An 18,423-nucleotide genomic window follows, 5' to 3' on the forward strand; every position below is an offset into this window, starting at 1 on the left:
GCGGTGCTTCTCGGCGCAGCGGCGGACGGCGGGCTCTCCGGCAGTTGCTGGCTCTGTCCTGTCGTCGCGTCGGCTCGTGTTGTGCTCCTCTGGTTCTGGGCCGTCCTGCGTCCTGGCAAGGGTTTGCATCTGCGGGTTTCGGCGCTACTCTGCGGATGTGCTTTCTAACGCCACTCCTTCGTGGGTGTGCGTGGCTGCGGCATTTCTCGCAGGTTGGTTGGCCGCGGTTCTGAGAAGAGGGTGGCGTAGCCTCGGCGAAAGCCGCGCTACAGCCTTGGCTAGGGCAAACGATGATGGGCGTCGTTCAACTCCTTGGAGGCATCATTGCTTTGGCTTTGCTGCTCTCTTCTCGTTGGCAGAGCTCCGTGGGAAACCTCCAGTCCAGTGGTGGATTGGGCGATGGTGACCTCCAGTCCAGTGATGGATTGGGCGATGGTGACCTCTAGTCCAGTGACGCTCATTGCGTCGCTTCCTTCTTTGGTGGCATCGTTTTTGGGGTTCTCACCTGTCGTGAAACTAGTGGTTGTTGGCGGGCTGTCTGCATGGTGTCCGTTGCCGACTTTTGTGGCAGCGACGGCGGTGTTGGGAAGAGGTGGGGCTGCGGCTTTGGTCCTGGTAGTCAGTCTTTCCGACGTGTCCGTTGGCTTTCTAGAGTTGGTTGCTTCGTTGTTGGGGAGTCGGAGTCAACAGCTCAGAGGAGTGATACGTGGTCCGATCTTTGGGATCCTTTTTCAACGCAGGCCTTGCATATCGATCCTCCGAAACTCGCCATCAGAATTGGCGTCTTTGGTTCGCTAGCGAGGGTGGCCGGTTGTTTGGCATGGGTCGATGCAAACTTGCATGCCTGTGAGGGCAGAGTACCCGTTCTTGGAAGCTGGTGAAGGAAGTCGGAGTCGCCAGTTCAAGAGGAGTGTTTGCGTGATGACGATGACTTCTGCGTGCAACCTCGACGGAAATCTTCTTTCAGCAGCGTGCGTTGAGTGAGTGTGGGTGTTCAGGTCGGCCGTGTGGTCCTTGGTACGGTCATGTTTCAGGACGGTGCTATGAACATTTTGTTACGATTTTTATCCGGTTTTCCGTTAATTAAGTGAGTAATTCTATTCTTCTTAATTAACTCCGGAGCGAATTATTTTTTCCGTTACGACAAAAAGAAGACCCAGTCGGAGACAGGACATTAAGAAGGAAATAACGCTTTGGTCTCCAGATAATCGAATCGAGTGTTCGTTCTCAGGCCACGATCGGTTCCTGACACGGGCGATTCGAAAAAAAAAACAGCCCGTCGGAGCTCCGAGAGCCGGCGCCGGCGAGCCCGGGCACGTGCCCTAGGTGCCCCCACGGTGGGCTAACCTAAACCGACTCGGATATAGCGGCCGGTCGCAGCACTCCTTGTGCGGGTCCCTGGGTGCAGGGCACGTGCGAGGTTCGTTACCTCTCCGTGAAACCAAAGCGCGACGCAGTGGTGAGGACTTCTCCTTTCCGCGATAGCTTCCTCTGACCACCAACAAATCTCGCCCATGGGTTCCTCCTCTGCCTCCCCTATGGAGGAGGAGGGCAGGCACCCGCGCCGTGAGAAGAGGCGAATGCGCTGCCGCACTGCCTCGCAGGAGCCCGGCTCCACGGCCTCGACATCTCAGGTACCGGTCTCGTCGATATTACATACCTTTAGATCAGACCATGCTTTTTTTTAATACCATATACGTGTCTCTTCCTGTTCAAGAACTGTTCTTGGTGACCCCTATGGTTTTGTTGGGGAGCACTAGTGCTGTTTGGTTTGATTGGTAAGATATAATCTGTGTTCTGTTTCTCTGTATGAATTGTGTTTGTAGTTTCCTCCTATGAACTTGTATGCGTCAGTGGTGATTGAATTCTAGGGCAATGTTAGCTCGTTGGATCTGTGCAGTAATGAGATGTGAATTTGTGGAGGGGATGTGCTTGATGCTAGCTCCCGTTGGTCGATGTGAAAACATTAGCCGAGCCAAATCCGCATGGATTAGAACTATGGGGTTAAAAGTGGTGTGCAATTTGGATGCCCGACCGATTTGCATCTGTTCTAGCATGTCTTAGAATTTTGGGGTTCAAAATTGTTGCAATTTGGATGGTTCGACCATTAGCATCTGTTACCAAGTAATAATCGTTTGTGTTGATGTGCTTGATTTGCGCGAGAAAAGGTCAAATGTCCCCTCAAAAGTTATGTTCATTCCATAGACTGCAGTGCAAAATATGGGTAGATCTGACCTGGTCAATTTGGTTCTTGACCTATTGGGAATACAATTTTGTACTCCTGTTCTGGTTGGGTACTAACTCTGCACAAATTGATTGGAAATTCCATGGATTATGTTGAAGAAAGATAGAGATCTCGACCTATGAAGTAATTTGACTAAGGGTCCTTTCGGGAGCTCTCCAGGCTCCCAACATCCCAAAATCTTGCTCCATGATCCTGGTTCCTCGCTCCACTGCTAGAGATCCTGAATTTAGATTTTGTTCGGCAACATTCAGCGTTCTGGAGTCTGGATTCCGTTTATGAGCCAGCCTGGAAATCGAGCTCTGCAGCCCACAGGTACAAACCCTTCAATTTTCGGCCACACAGTTTTATTTACCCACCAATGCCACAGGTTCACCCAGCTGCCTAACCTATCAATTATGGTGACACAATTAGTTGCACGTCAAAACTAATTTGGAAAGCATTCACTCTATTATAGAAACCTTCAATTGACTAAAAACCAATCTCACTAATTTGAAGTTAATTAGTTTTGGACAGTTTTCTGTTGCCAATATTTTTTCTATATTAGTTATGCACGTACATATATTAGTTTTGAGGGACTATTGGTTTTGTTAAACTTAAAACTGCTCTAGCCTAAACCGAGTAGGATATAGCGGCTGGTCACGGCACCCCGAGCACAACTCCTTGTGTGCCCCCCCCCCCTCCCCTGGGTGCAGGGCATGAACCGAGTAGGATATAGCAGCTGGTCATGGCACCCCGAACAAAACTCCTTGTGTGGTCACCCTCGGGTGCAGGGCACGAACCAAGTAAGATATAGTGGCTGGTCACGGCACCCCAAGCACAACTCCTTGTGCGGTCCCCTGCCCCCCACCCCATCCCACCCCCCCGGCCCTGAGCACGTGCTAGGCTCCTTACCTCCCCCATAAAACCAAACCGCGGTGCAGGGGTGAGGACTTCTCCTTTCCGCGGTAGGTTCCTCTGACCACCAACAAATCTCGCCCATGGTTTCTTCCTCTGCCTCCCCTATGGAGGAGAAGGGCGGCGGCCTGGGCAGGCCCCAGCGCCGTGAGAAGAGGCGGATGTGCGGTCCCGCTGCCTCGTCGGAGCCGGGCTCCATGGCCATGACATCGCAGGTACCGGTCTCGTGGATACTACATACTTGTAGATCTGGCCATTTTTTTTCTACCATATGCATCTGTTCCTGTTCAAGAACTGTTCTTGGTGACCTGTTTTGTTCAGGAGCAGTAGTGCAGTCTGGTTTGATTGATGAGATGTAATTTGTGTTCTGTTTCTCTGTATGAGTTGTGTTTAGAGTTTTCTCTTCTGAACTTCGATGCGTCAGTCATGATTGAATTCTAGAGCAATATTAGCTCAGTGGATCTGTGCAGTAGTGAGATGCGAATTTGTGGAGGGCATGTGTTCGTTGCTGGTTCCCAGTGGTCTATGCGAAAACATTAGTCGAGCAAATTCGCATGGATTAGAGCTATGGGGTTAAAAGTGGTGTGCCACTTTGATGCCCCAGCCGATTTGCATCAGTTCTAGCATGTCTTAGCATTGTGTGGTTCAAAATTGTTGTGCAATTTGGATGGTTCGACTATTGTCATCTGTTCCCAAGTAATAATCGTTTGTGTTGATGTGCTTGGTTTGTGGAAAAAGATCAAATGTCCCCCCAATAGATCATCTTCATTGTATAAATTGCAGTGCAAAATCTGGGTACATCTGACCCGATCAATTTGGTTCTTGGCCTATTGGGAATACATTTTTGTACTCCTGTTCTGTTTGGGTACCCCCGCTGCGCAATTAATTGGGAGCACATCCAATCATGTTTGTACGTTTTGCAGTTAAGTAAAATGTTAATTCAGAAATTTCGACTATTCTTTCTTAGGACCTCTGCTCATCAAGGAGTTGTGAGGAAGATGGCGGCGGAACGGCAACTGTAAGCCCTTGAAACGTTTCAACTTGATTAGCGCAAAGCTGTCATTTCCTATCCCCTGTATTTATATTATTATTAATTTGCTTGTCTCCTTTCCTTTCGTTTTATGGATAGACCCATGGAAAGTGGAATCCATATGAATCACACAGACCTGAAATTGATGATGCTCCTGTTTTCACCCCAACTGAAGAGGTTTGTGGTCTATTCTCTTCGCTACAAGAATTATGTTATGCGGTATGCTGTTTTGGATAACAATATATAATCTTCTTTCACATCAGGAATTTGAAGATCCCATTGGGTACATTACTAGCATTCGTCCACAAGCAGAAAAGTATGGAATTTGTCGTATTGTTCCACCGCCTTCTTGGAGACCACCATGTCCTCTAAAGGAGAAGAGTTTCTGGGACTGTACAGAGTTCAATACCCGAGTTCAAGAAGTTGACAAGCTTCAAAACCGGGAACCCACAAAGAAAAGAACACAACCTCGAGTTCAGAAGAAAAGAAAGCGAAGAAAGCGTCTGAGGTTTGGGATGTTTCGCAGGCGACCTAGCGCAAATGCCTCAGAAAATGCTGACTCGGAAGAGAAGTTTGGTTTTCAGTCGGGCTCAGATTTCACACTAGAGGAATTTCAGAAATATGCAGACGAGTTTAAGCAGCGGTATTTTGGAATGAAGGGAAGTGATGAAATTTCTCTTTCTGAAATCAAGAACCACAAAGAAATATGGCGACCATCAGTTGAGGAAATTGAGGGAGAATACTGGCGGATAGTAGTATGCCCTGATGATGAAGTCGAGGTACTCCGATTTCTTATATGTAGATTTTGTTATTATTAGGATTTTACTTTGTACTGATGGTTCTTTGACTAGGTGGATTATGGGGCTGACTTGGATACTGCAACGTTTGGTAGTGGATTCCCGAAATTGTCTCTATCAGATGCAAATAAGCAAGATCCATATTGTTTATCTTGTTGGAACTTGAATAATCTGCGACGGCAGCATGGGTCTGTTCTTTCATTTGAAACGGAGGATATATCTGGAGTTGTAGTCCCTTGGCTTTATGTTGGGATGTGTTTCTCATCATTCTGCTGGGTAAGATTATCTCTTTTCTATTTGTCATCCGTGGTGTGAAGATACAATAGTATAATGATTCTAAAATTTTGTACTTGAACGAACCGTGAAGTAATATGGTCGCTTTAGACCTTGCTCGTCGAATGCATATTTAGTATTGCTGCCTCATCTTTTGTGCTATGCGATCCTTTTGGTATGTTCCATGACATCATAGTTTTATATAAAAAGAAGTGATAACTGTGTTTATGGCACATGTTCTCATATAGTCATATATCTTTGTTATTAACGTTGTTGCAGCATGTGGAAGATCATTTCCTTTATTCTCTGAATTACATGCATTTTGGTGAACAAAAAGTATGGTATGGTGTTCGCGGTGATGACGCGGTGAAGCTGGAAGAAGCTATGAAAAGGAACTTACCAAGACTATTTGAAGAACAGCCGGATCTCCTGCATGAACTGGTAACATTTTTATGATCTGTAATGACCTAGTGATTCTGATAACCTGAACTCATTGTTTGTAAACTAAAAATTTCAGATACAATAACATTATATGCCCTTTCCTTGTGCAGTGGTACTTTATTTGGTTCGGTGCCTGCTTTTAATCATAATATTGTCACGTCTTATAATTGGATTACTATTAGAATAAACTATTTTACTGCTAATCTCCACCAGCATGTAGCAAAATATGTTCATAACTTCATATGCTAACAACTCATCTTGGTGCATTATACAATTATATATTTGCACGTTCACCCATTTCTTTCTGAATTTTCCTTGTGCAGGTTACACAGTTATCCCCTTCTGTTCTAAAGTCAGAAGGAATTCCTGTTTACCGTGTTGTTCAGAATCCTGGCGAGTTTGTTCTGACACTACCGCGAGCTTATCATTCTGGGTTCAACTGTGGGTTCAACTGTGCAGAGGCAGTAAATGTTGCTCCTGTGGATTGGCTGCCCCATGGACAGTGTGCAGTCGAGCTCTACAGAGAGCAGCGGCGCAAGACATCAATATCGCATGATAAGTTATTACTAAAATCTGCTCAAAGAGCTCTCAGACAACTTTGGATAAACCTTGGCAACTGCAGGAGTGGTCAGACAGAGTATCTATGGCTGGATACCTGTGGAAAGAATGGAATGCTGACAAGTGCAGTTAAGGTACTTCTTAATTTAGGCATTTACTATTTGTCAGTTTTCACTAAAAAAAGTAGTTATTACTTGTACTTTTGGTTCATTATTTCAGACAAGGGTCAAAATGGAAGGTGCAGCACGGGAAATGAATGCTGTTTTGCAATGCAAGAAGATGGATCAGGATTATGATTCGACAGACCGGGAATGCTTTTCATGCTTTTATGATCTCCATTTATCTGCTGTCAGTTGCAAATGTTCACCAGACCGTTTTGCTTGCTTAAACCATGCAAATCTTCTATGTTCATGTGAAAGTGGCAGAAAATATTTGTTATATCGATACAGCATGGAGGAGCTAAATGCTCTTGTTGCAGCTCTGGAGGGAGATTCAGCTGCAGTGTACCGGTGGATACAGTTCGATCAAGACTTTCTTTGCCAATCTGGTTCTAGGCAGCAGCAGAACAATATGAACTTCAGTAAAAGCAAAGAGTTACCTGAATCAGCAATTGATCTGAACATTGGTTGTGGCTTTGATGACTTTCATGACCTTGATAAGATAGCAGGAAATCAGAAAGAAAAGAAAGTTCAGAATAAATGTGCTGATGTGAACATGGAAAATAAATCTAGTCCTGGAATAAAAAATGAGCTAGTGCGTAGTTCTGACACATCCAATGCAGCATGTTTCTCGAGCTCTTCATGTACAGCTTCAGAAAAGCATGACAAGGACAAAATAGCTATCGATTCAGAGTCTACGGTGACAGCAATAAACCCACCTGTTTCAAATTCCCAATTTTCACAGTCCTCCAAGTGTTTATCTGAGTTGTCATGTCCAAAAGGAAATTCTACCCCAAGTTCAAAAACTACTAAGAAACTGTTTGGTTTTGATATTGAATGCAATGTGGCCAAGACTTCGGATTCCCAGGTAAGTCAACTGGTCAAGCCTTCTACAAGCCAGCTTGATGAAGTCTCCAGGCCAACGATATTATGGAGTACAGTTGAGCCACTTGAATATGGTACAGTGATGGTAGGCAAAAACTGGTGCAACCATCAAGCTATCTTTCCAAAAGGTACATGCACTAAATATTGCAATCAGTATTTTCATTGTAAATAAAAATGTTAAATTAAGAAGAAATGGCATCTTCGCAGGGTTTAGGAGTCGAGTTACATTTCACAGTGTACTAGATCCAACAAAGACATGTGGCTACGTTTCAGAAGTTCTTGATGCTGGACTTCTTGGACCATTGTTTAAGGTATATGTGAATCTAAATGCCTCCTATTTTAAGTCTTGGACCTCTTTTGCTTTCTTCTGACATGACGGCTTCCTTCCCAAACTAATCACAGGTGACTGTGGAGGACCTTCCTGAGATTTCTTTTACTCACACTTCTCCAATGGAATGCTGGAACAGCGTGAGGGACAGAGTGAATGAAGAAATAGAGAAGCAGCATAGGGTTGGAAAATCTGGCGGACGCGCTATATTATCCACCAATTCTGTAAATGGGCTTGAAATGTTTGGTTTCTCTTTCCCACCAATCATTCAGGTAGATTTCTGAGAGATGCATAACTCCGTTTTTCTGAGATGATCACGTTGGAGCATCAGGTTATTGAAATTTACTAAGAAATTGTTTGCTGTTTCACAGGAAATCGAGGCTCTAGATCCCAATCACAGGTGCTTAGAATATTGGTTGTCGAAGCATATGCCTCCTGTGAAAGAACTCCCTTCAGGGTCTGTGAATGGCATGAATAATTCCCCTATAAGGTTACCTGGGGTTGATATTACCAGTAATGAGTCAGAACACTCAAGTTTCCGCCATAACTCCTGTGCTGAGGAGGTTAAACTCGGTAGGCTGCTTAAGAAGGCTAAACTACCAGAAGAACCAGAATTAATTGACACAAGCAAAGTATTCAGCAGCCAAGAGCATAGCAGTAGCAACTGGAGTGGCAGTCGCCACTGTGCAGGATGAGTCGAAGATAAATAGTGTCTTGGATAGGTGAATCATTTTTAATAAGTCATGTTAGAAAGCTTCCCTAGGGAACCATTAGAATTGAACTAGAGCCACCATTGATTTGCATCCTTGTAGACTTGCATTACCTGATCTTCCATTAAGCCTGGCATGATCCCAATTTATTCTAACTCGATGGCAACAAGTCGTTGTGTTTTCTAGTCTGTCCTGATTAGGCTGGTTCGTCGTAACCAATGTAACAAGTTGATCATTCGTTTATCAAAAGTTTACATGTACATAACCTTGTTGCTGGAAATTGGAAAAGAAATGAAGAAATTGTTTTTCATTATATGGTGCATTACATTACTGCCAATTTGTGTGAGACTAGTAACTTTTTTCATCATATCATGGATTGGCACTTGGTGGATCTCACCTCATTTTCATAGCTAACATGGCAAGCAATTATGTTTTGTCCTTAATAATGGCGATGAATATATTGCACCCTTGATTTCCATAACATACGGTTGATAACTTGGTAGATTGTCAATTGTGGCCTCGGGTACAGTTCTAAAACTCCATTTAAGTACGTAGGATAATGCAAAATGTCATCTAACGCGTGACCGTACACGTGCTGGCTGGGCGAGTTGCAGAACATAGCAAGCCAACCCTGTCAAAAAAAAAAAAACATCCCCAGGTGAGAGACTCTTTGGAAATCTGTAATTTGAAAATAAAATATTTCTCAAACTACGATATGTATTCATTGTCAGTTTTGTTTTGCGTTTTTCTTCTTTTCTTCTTTTCTTCTTTTTGCGAATAGACAATTTTGTTTTGCCTCGAAAGTTACCACCCATACGAAAGTTATCTATGTCAATCTGATTGGTCTGTTAGAGATACCAAAGTGGCTTGTTTTGGCGAAACGTCAACATGAACTCTTTAGCACCTGTATAAAGGTGTAACCAATAATCTATTACAATATATTAAATTGAAATCGGTGATGATGGGTGATCGGTGTTGGTCGGTCAACTTCATTAAAATTACAATCAATATGTCACTGCCCCTTATTTTCTTTCCCTCCCGCCTTATTCACGATTTCAGTAGCAGAAATTCTACGGTTTAGATTTACCGAAAGTTATCGTACGGTCCAAATTTGTCACAACATAATACAAACAGTCCTAAAATAAATCAATCTTCTTAGCATGAAATCCAAAATTCTTCGTATCCATCTCAGTATGGAAATCAATCCGAACCCAAACAAAAAATCTCGGTATCAATCTCAGTATAGAAATCAATCCAATCGAAAAATCATTGTCCAGACTTCGCCTCCACCGGCTCGTGCTTGATACACTTTCCGTTGTTCCATAGCATCGCACGGGTTCTTTTGCTAGTATAGACAATACCAACTTAAATTCCGCTAGCTAGTCCTTTCACGTTTTCCAAAAATTTAACAGCGAAGTGGTGACGTCACACTAAAATGGCCGCGACTGCCATCACTTTTGTATTGCTTGCTTGTCTTATTTTTGCATCACTTGTTTATCTGATACGTCAAGATACTAACATATATGGATTGCATAATATAAAACAATATATTATAATATTATGATATATTTTAAGCATATATTTGTTAGTTTATAGTGACGTGCAATATATTACTCCCTCCGTCCCATATTAATTGACTCAAATTTGCTCAAATATGAATGCATCTATGCCTAAAAAGCGTTTAGATACATTAATAGAATGTCACTTGATATGAGACGGAGGAAGTATACAGTACTAGTATTCGTATACACCATAATGGGTATTTAGCTGCCATATAGCTGGCAATAGTTAGATCACCACGTCCAAATTAAGAACACACATCTACAGCTGACTTCAGTACAGCAAAAACCACGGAACCGAGTATAGCGAGATCGTATCCACACAAACGTCAGACACAAGCACACGCAGGGACACCGTAGGAACTGACAAAGAGAACAACGAGCTAGAAAGAAGGAAAAAGAGGCACCGGAAGATAAAGACCCATCGACATGCGTGAGACCCAACGAAAGCCACGACCAACGCGCACAGATCAGACTGCGTGGCTGCGTCTGCAATAAAAAACGGGATGAAGAGAGCACATACAATAAGCTAATTAAACTAAACAAAGAAACATCCGAAAACAAAAAAAGCTGAAAAAGAATCAACAAACTAATTAGACCAAACAAAGAAACAATCGAAAACAAAAACAGCCGAAGAACAAACATACAACCACTATCCCAAACGTGTCTCATCAACGAAAGAGCGAACAAGGCCATCAAAGGAAAGCAAAAACAAAGTGAACATAGGAGAGGAAGCAAAGCGGTGAACACCCTGACCCAGAAGAGCTGCCGGGACAAGCGAAAACCCACGAACAGGAACCACCCAAACACGAAGAAAAGAGACATTCAACGGACATGCACCTCTTCCCAGAAAACAATATAGTCAAACAAATAATTCCAAAGCATGCAATGACTGCACAAACGCAATCACAAAACATAGACAACCCTCCCAAGGCAAACACAAAAAAAAAGTTGAACTATGTGTAGCTTAGGTGGTTTGCTTTTTTACGGTGGAACCAACTCACCTAGGTTCAAGTCATATACTTGGCACGTGCGCTCAGATTTTCTAAATTTATTTCAATATTTAATCGACATTATTTTACTATTCTTTCAGTGGTCGGTGGTGTATCCACCAACAGCGAGACACCTGTGATGGATTCATCAACATCAAGATCTGCGTGCTCAATCTCTCAAAGGTGCTCATAAGGATAGGATGTGTGTGCGTTCACAAGGGTGATTGTACCCTCCTTTTTTTGGCAGCAACGGGTCATGACCGACAACAACTGGTGAAGGCAACTTAGAGTAATCATTGATGCTTAACAATGAAGAACGAAGCATTCAGCAGAGCCCGATAGGCGAGAAAGAACAAGAGCGAAAACTATTGAATAATTAGGTAATTTTTAGTGAATATTTAATCCAGAAAAGCATGGCATAAGCCATGTATCATATTATATCATGCAAAATAGACAAGCTAAATAGTAATGCACAACAACAAAACAGGTCTAATTCCACGGCATGAATAATATAACTGCTAATCATAATCAACAAAAAAGAGCAAATTACGTACGGTACGGTGCTCTTCTCCTGAGTTGGTTGTTCCTTGTTGAAGTCGGTGATGAGCCTAGCAGCATCGATGTTCACACTAGCTACGGTAGCTGCCGCCTTGGCAACCTCCTGTGCAGCGGCCGACAGTGGCGGATCCAGCACAAAGGTCTAGGGTGGTCCACAAGTGACATTGTTCATATAAATGTATTTTGTTTTATTGTTTTATCCTTTTTGCCATGGCATACCTGAGGTATAAAAAAATTTCAGGGTGGTCCACCCTCTGGATCCGCCACTGGCGGCTAGCGCTTGTTTGTGCCTAGGTAGCATCAGTTACCTGTTGTTTGATCTGCTGCTGATGTTGGAGTTGGGCAGCCTGTTGCTGCGAAGCTTGACGATAGCCTGAGCCGCGGGATCGGTGTTGTTGGGAACGATGTTGGCAATTGGTGATGAAGAAGTCGATGAAACAACGACGTGATGAAGTAAGCAGTCGAGTAAGAATGCTCCCCAAAAGCCTTATCGACCGTCTCCCGGGCAGGATCTCGAAGGTCGGGTGACGTGGTTATGACTAACCACGTACTTGACTCGAGTATACCCGGTACAGCCCAGCTGGGGGCCCACAAGGAAGCCTACTTCGACTCCAGGAGTTTACATGCCAAATCTTGCGACTCAAGATAAGAAAGGTTAATTAGAGTATATCTCCTCATTGTAACCGAATTGGACTCTACCTGAGATCTGAGTTCCTGCATATATAAAGGACTAGGAGGGGGAGCCAAGAGAACACCCCAAATTAGATACAAGTCGCCTAGACGCACTCGTCGACTCGGTGCATCTAGACTCTGCGGCACCCATTGTAATCGACTCATCAATACAGATCTGACAAGCAGGACGTAGGGGTATTACCTCATCGAGGGCCCTGAACCTGGATAAATCGTGTCCCCTATGTCCTTGTTAGCCGACGAGTTCGCCAATACACACTCAAAATCTTTCCTTGACACAAGTCCATCAATATGGACATTGTCGAAGTTACATCTTCGTCATTGGTGCCGTCTGTGGGAAAGACGTGTGTTGGAAACACGACCTTGGCGGTTCCAGATCCAGCAGAACCATCATCGACTCAGGCAGAGTCGACGATCCTCGAGTCTTCTGCCGCTCGCCTCCAGTCCAACCCCGCAGTCTTGGACAAGCTTGATGCCCGCTTGGACCTCATATTCGGCGAGTTCCATGTCCGATCCGGTATCCTTCGATTACCGTGTCCGACTCCTTCGACTCCGGAAGAATTGCTTCTCCTTTCTTCTTCAGAGAAAGACCCGCCGACAAGCTCGTCGGAGCTACTCAAGGAGGCAGAGCAAGTCCCCTCTTGGACCTGCTCTGATTTTAAAGACGATCCATCCTCACGTGCGGACAGCCCCGTCCCTAGCGACGCTGGGGATCGCTCAGAACAAGGGAGTTTCCATGACAACCTCACCTCGCCGGGTTCACCCGACGAAACAGAGCAGGTTTCCCTAGGAACCTGCTCCGATTCTGACAGCAATCCACCCCAGTCTGCAGAAAGCCCCGTCCCAGGCGACGTCGGCAACTGCTCAGAGCGGGAAGGCTACCATAGCAGCAGCGATCTTGCGCCCGAGTGCGCCATTGCTCAAGTCTTCATGACAAATCCCGTCGCCCCAAAGCAAACTCCTCCGGTCGCGAGTGCATCCGCAAGTCTACCGACTGGATATTCTGCGGCAGAGAAAGCTCGAGTCCAGGCAGCTCTTGAGTCGGGAGTCCTCATGAAGGATGCCACCATCGCTGAGTTGCAATTATATGCCAACTCACTTGCCAGGCCCAACGTGACCTGAACAAAGAAAAGGAGAATTTCGTCAAGCAAAAGCTTGAAGCGGAGAGGCTGAAGAAACTGGATGAAGATATCCAGGCACACAAAAGAACTCGCCCGGGTTCACTCAGTGACTTTGATGGAGCCACACCTCCCAGAGATCTCCCCAGACGAAACATCTCGCGTCGTGATCACACGACCCGAAACCTGGCTCCAAGCTTCATGTCAGTTGACGACCACGGCGATATGATACCAGAAACCCCGGAAGCTGCCTTACTTGCAGCCAATACCTACGTACAAACAATCCAGCCACCCGACAGTGACCCGTGGTCGTGGCTTCACAAACAGATTCTGGAAGGATTGAATAAAGTGGGGGCTTCTTGTATCAGCCAATATTTCAACAATCGAAGGTAGCCGCGGGACAGGACTCCATCCCGCCCCGAAGGAGAAATCCAGGATGACCTCGACCCGCCTCCCTAAGGTCGTAGGGAGCGCGACTCGCACCCGAGGGAAACATTGGGGTCTCCCCGGGTCGCAAACTGCGATCGGCGAAACAGGTATCGTGTCGTACCAGTGGCCCACGGGGTCCGACTGATACGGGACGCGTGGGTCGCCATTGACGAAGCCCCGTCAGGAAGGCCACCCGGGAAGCGGCAAGTCCGGGAAGCTTGCCCCAAGGAGACGGCCTTTGGCGAAGTTAAAGCTAAGGGCCAAGTACAAGATGCTCACGGGAACCTTGGTCCCGGGAAGCCGAAGGAACGCCTCCCGGCAGCTAGCAGGTGCGCTAGCCGGGAGGGTGCACCCCAGCAACCCGCGCCCGGGCATGCAGGCGGGACCCGCAGAACAGTGAAGACAGGACAAGACGGCGGGCGCAGTGCATTTAATGCACTGACAGGAGTTTTATCAGCAGGCCTAGGCTTGCTTAGCAAGGCTAGGGCGACTACCCTGAGAACCATTTTTTCTACCGTGTACACTGGACCGGGTGCTGCATGGCATCCAGCATGGATGAGCAAAAGTGTATTCCGTGTGGCTGTGACACGCGTCTAGGCAACGTGTCACGCTGCATGCATTGGCACCTGTGGTATCCCCTTGTCTATAAAATGAGGACCAACGCCACCGGTCAAAGGGTTCCAACCCGAGTGATTAGAACATAGCACAGCGTTCACCTAAGTAGCCAACCCGGGAATTCCCCGGATGATCTGTACGCACCGAAACTTGTGAATACAACTCAAAGCAGGACGTAGGGTATTACTGAAGGGGCGCGTAGAGATAAACAAAAACTTTTCCTACGCGAACTCCCAAGATCTAGCCGAGGTAGAAGGCCACGAGGATTACCACTAGACGCGCAGTTGCGGATTATTGATGCGGCGCCTTGATGCAGTGCAGTCCCTCGATCCGATCCAGCCGATCCAATCCCGCGATCGTCGAAGTGCTGAACGTACAGCACCTCTGCCGGTATCCACACGTGCGAGGAGGAGCTCCGGCGGCGGACTGCTAGATCCGGTGCGACGGTTGAACTGAATCGGGCTAGGGTTCTCAACGCATGAGAGTGGAAAAAACCGTGCCCTTTAGGCATCCCACGCCCCTGCTTATATATCGAGTGGAAGTGGGCTCCAAGCCTTGTGGCCCATCCACCCTGCGAGTCCAACTCGCATTGTCAGCCCAATTCCAGTTCGGGTCCAACCCGACCAAATACTTGCTCCCGCTCTTAAGTGTGTGACCCCACAGGCTCATGGCGACTTGGACACGATTGGAGTCCGACTCACAATCGATCAATCGGTAGCGGCTCCTAGCAGAACGTGCCGACTCCCAAGTACCATCGAGTCATGACGACGTACCTTCCAATGTGACATACGTCTTAGTCCCTTTTTGCCTCACGATATACCTTGTCGAACTATAGGCGATTAATCGTCATCCCTTTAATAGTTCAACTCTCTTCTCGATCTGTGATATACGATTCATCCGACTAACTCTTAGTCGATCGACCCGGTTAACAATTAACCAAGTCGCGCATGGCCATGCTTCCCGAATCATATCACTCGAGAGGGCCCAGAGAATATCTCTCCAGTCGGAGGGGCAAAATCCCATCTTGGTTATCCACATCACACAGCTTGATTCTCAGTCAACCCGAACTCTGCCTTTATAACTGCCCTGTTACGGAACAACGTTTGACAGAACCTAAGTTGGTGATCCACAACTCGGATTGTGCGATAACCTCAGGTCTAAGGATTACATTGATTGAGACATGCAAATGACGACCTACTCGTTGCATCTCAATATGGGTCAGTCCGACTCGCTAAACTCTTTAGCCGAGTCCGTGTAAGCTGGAATGACATCACCATGCCCATGACAAGTGGAACCGAGTCATCAGCCAACTTTCACATTAGTCTAGGTTATGTGTCCAGCACAACCTCAATGACTAAGGACAACTTAGTATGAACAACATGAATACATAGTTCCACAATCAAATCACATATTCAATGATACATATCAGATGTTCAAACAAGGACAACTCAATAATATTTATGAATACATTGGGAATTAAATCATACATGATTGCCTCTAGGGCATATTCCCAACAGCTCGACGTGTGGATCTCCAAGTTCTGCGACGGGGAGATAGCATCGTGCGCCAGGGAGATCGCCGATACGATCCTCCCCTTGGTGCACCACCACCACCCCGACTTCCCCTTCGAGACGCTGCTGGACGCGTGGTCGGACAGCGAGGACGGCCCCTCCCACACCAGGGCAGTGGGCATGTTCGTCGATGAAGTGGTGGAGCGGATGCAGAGGAAGCTGGAGCCGGAGCCCCATGCGGAAGACCCCGGCAACCAGCCGTCATAGTCCCCTGCAAGCTTTTGTTTTTCCTTTTGTTTCATGCAAGTGGCGCTTGGTGCTATTGAACAATTATGGTTTTATTAGTCCATGTAATCATTTGCTACTTTCATAAATCTTGCTTTCTGGTTCTATTTGGCACTTGCTCCTGGAATTGACTCGTGGGGTGGGTCTTCCTGTCCTCATGTGTTGCGCTTTGTGTTGCCGGGGACTCACACACTACCCACTTAACCAGACCAGGGACCTAGGACGGACCCGCGGTGCCAACCTGGGGCCAAGCAGCAGTGGCAAGCCACTCCGCTTGCAGGTTAGCTACTCCCAAGCACGCGCCCACGCGACGGACCCGCAAGCCGCATGAGGAGCGCACTCCCCCCGCAAACGTCCTTCTAACACTCCAGACACACGCCAGACCTGACCCACACCAACGAGCCCGCGTTGAGTATTAGAAAGCTAGACGCCTAGGATAATGCACTTAGCTGTCTTTTCTCATGTCGAACGTATCATTTGTGCACTTGGAACGCCTGCTGGAGGGGCGCGGCAAGGACGTTGTGGCCATGCACCCATTGGCGCTGAGCACTGATGGCATGCACCACCACAGTGTCTCCGCGGCAACCCTCGCCTTGGAACCGCCTACTGGAGGGATGCGGTAAGGACACTGCTGCCAGTGCACCCATCGGCACTGAGCACTGATGGCACGCACCACCACCGTGTCTCTGCGGCCTCCCTCACCTTTGTAGCCATCTCCTTAGCTTTGCTCTGAGTTGCTTCGTGGCCACCATGCCCTTTTGTAGGCACAGTGAAAAATCCTGCCACCACGCGCGCCGAGACACCACAGCACCCGTGGCGACACCCTCCTGCGGTAACAACCTTGAAGCGGTCGCCACGCACCAGTGGTCCCCGCTAGACGACACGGCCCATGAGTACTCCACGAGCATCACCGTGTGTCCGATCCCTATCCTTATCCTGCATGTCAGATTCTTACCAAGCCCAAGATGCTACGAAAAAATTCGAAATGCACGAAAAAATGGTACAGAAGGGTCGATACCAAACTTGGGTGTGAGTACTCTTTCGTTCCCAAGACGCTGCTGTCGCATGGTGTGCGTTGCGGGGGACCCGGCAATGACACGACCCCATGTCGGAGTGATCCGGCAACGGAATTTCTGTTTTCCAGGCTCCGGCAGCCCCCTGCTAACAGCCTTCCCGAGTGGTTGCTGTCCGCTCTGGCCCCGGACGCCTCCGGGTGCGCAGGGTGTGAGCCCCCGGGCGTCGCTCGCGACGCGGTACGCTGATGGTGCCGCTGTCGCTGCGTATCCTCGGCCCGCGACTCGACTCGCCGGCCGGTGCGGGCGGCATCATGGGGCAGGGGCGTCAGGGATCGCTCCGGCGATCGCCGGCGTGGCCGATGGGCCTACGCAACCTGCAAAGTAATGTACACCGAATGCATGCAAGCTAAGAACACATGCACACACGTTTTTACCCAGGTTCGGGCCACCCGGAGGTGTAAAACCCTACGTCCTGACTGTCTGAACTGGTATTGACTACAGATCAAGTGTTTACATGTTGCCAGGGGGTCCCCGGGCGCTATCTTTCTGGCTAAGTGCTCTTCACTGTTTTTTGGTACTGCTAATGGCTAAGCGTGAGTCCGTTTACCCGTCCGAGTCCGTGTAAGCTGGAATGACATCACCATGCCCATGACAAGTGGAACCGAGTCATCAGCCAACTTTCACATTAGTCTAGGTTATGTGTCCAGCACAACCTCAATGACTAAGGACAATTTAGTATGAACAACATGAATACATAGTTCCACAATCAAATCACATATTCAATGATACATATCAGATGTTCAAACAAGGACAACTCAATAATATTTATGAATACATTGGGAATTACATCATACATGATTGCCTCTAGGGCATATTCCCAACAATTACACCCCCGGGTGGCCCAAACCTGGGTAAAACTTTTGTGTCTACACTTCGTGTCTATCGCCACGTCGGCGATCGCCGGACCAATCACCTCGCCCTCCACCGAACCAAAAAGGGGGTGCTCGGCATCCCCGGTGTCGGAGACCGTGCTCCGACATCTGGCGTGCCAGGTAGGAGGGCGTGCAGAAAGCTTTGGTTAACCGCCGGCGTCATCGTCGTCAACATCGGCTTCTTCGCCTACGACATCTTCAACGACTAGCTCGCCATGCCGCCCAAGAAGGCAGACGAGCCTCGGGTCGACTTGCGCGACACTCTCGCCATGCGCACTCGGTCCCATGACGTTGCGCGTGCATCACAAGCACAAGGGGGGGACCAGGGATCCCCTCCACGGTGGCAGCAGCAGCAGTCGCAGCTGCCACCTCCACTTCCTTGGCCGTCGGCAGACAACC

The 18,423-nt window shown here is 47.3% G+C and overlaps 1 protein-coding gene across 1 annotated transcript; it reads left to right on the forward strand.

Moving 5' to 3' along the window:
* The first annotated feature begins 1,250 nt into the window (after positions 1–1,250).
* On the forward strand, positions 1,251–8,632 carry LOC100828086 (lysine-specific demethylase JMJ18). Its single transcript, XM_010233254.3, has 11 exons — positions 1,251–1,634; positions 4,107–4,157; positions 4,269–4,346; positions 4,433–4,948; positions 5,021–5,242; positions 5,519–5,680; positions 6,004–6,372; positions 6,458–7,409; positions 7,489–7,592; positions 7,684–7,881; positions 7,981–8,632. Exons 1-11 carry the CDS (start codon positions 1,515–1,517, stop codon positions 8,302–8,304), a joined length of 3,096 nt encoding a protein of 1,031 aa, XP_010231556.1. The 5' UTR covers positions 1,251–1,514; the 3' UTR covers positions 8,305–8,632.
* Positions 8,633–18,423: the final 9,791 nt, after the last annotated feature.

This window comes from Brachypodium distachyon, chromosome 2 (assembly GCF_000005505.3).
Source record: "Brachypodium distachyon strain Bd21 chromosome 2, Brachypodium_distachyon_v3.0, whole genome shotgun sequence".
In the NCBI taxonomy this organism is placed as follows: domain Eukaryota; kingdom Viridiplantae; phylum Streptophyta; class Magnoliopsida; order Poales; family Poaceae; genus Brachypodium; species Brachypodium distachyon.

What these genes read in the sequence shown, in the direction of transcription:
- LOC100828086 (XM_010233254.3), top strand. Translation starts at nt 1,515, where the DNA reads ATGGGTTCCTCCTCTGCCTCCCCTATGGAGGAGGAGGGCAGGCACCCG. An exon ending in GTTTCTCATCATTCTGCTGG is followed by an intron (nt 5,243 to 5,518) that starts GTAAGATTATCT and finishes ACGTTGTTGCAG; the next exon opens with CATGTGGAAGATCATTTCCT. An exon ending in CTTTCCCACCAATCATTCAG is followed by an intron (nt 7,882 to 7,980) that starts GTAGATTTCTGA and finishes GCTGTTTCACAG; the next exon opens with GAAATCGAGGCTCTAGATCC.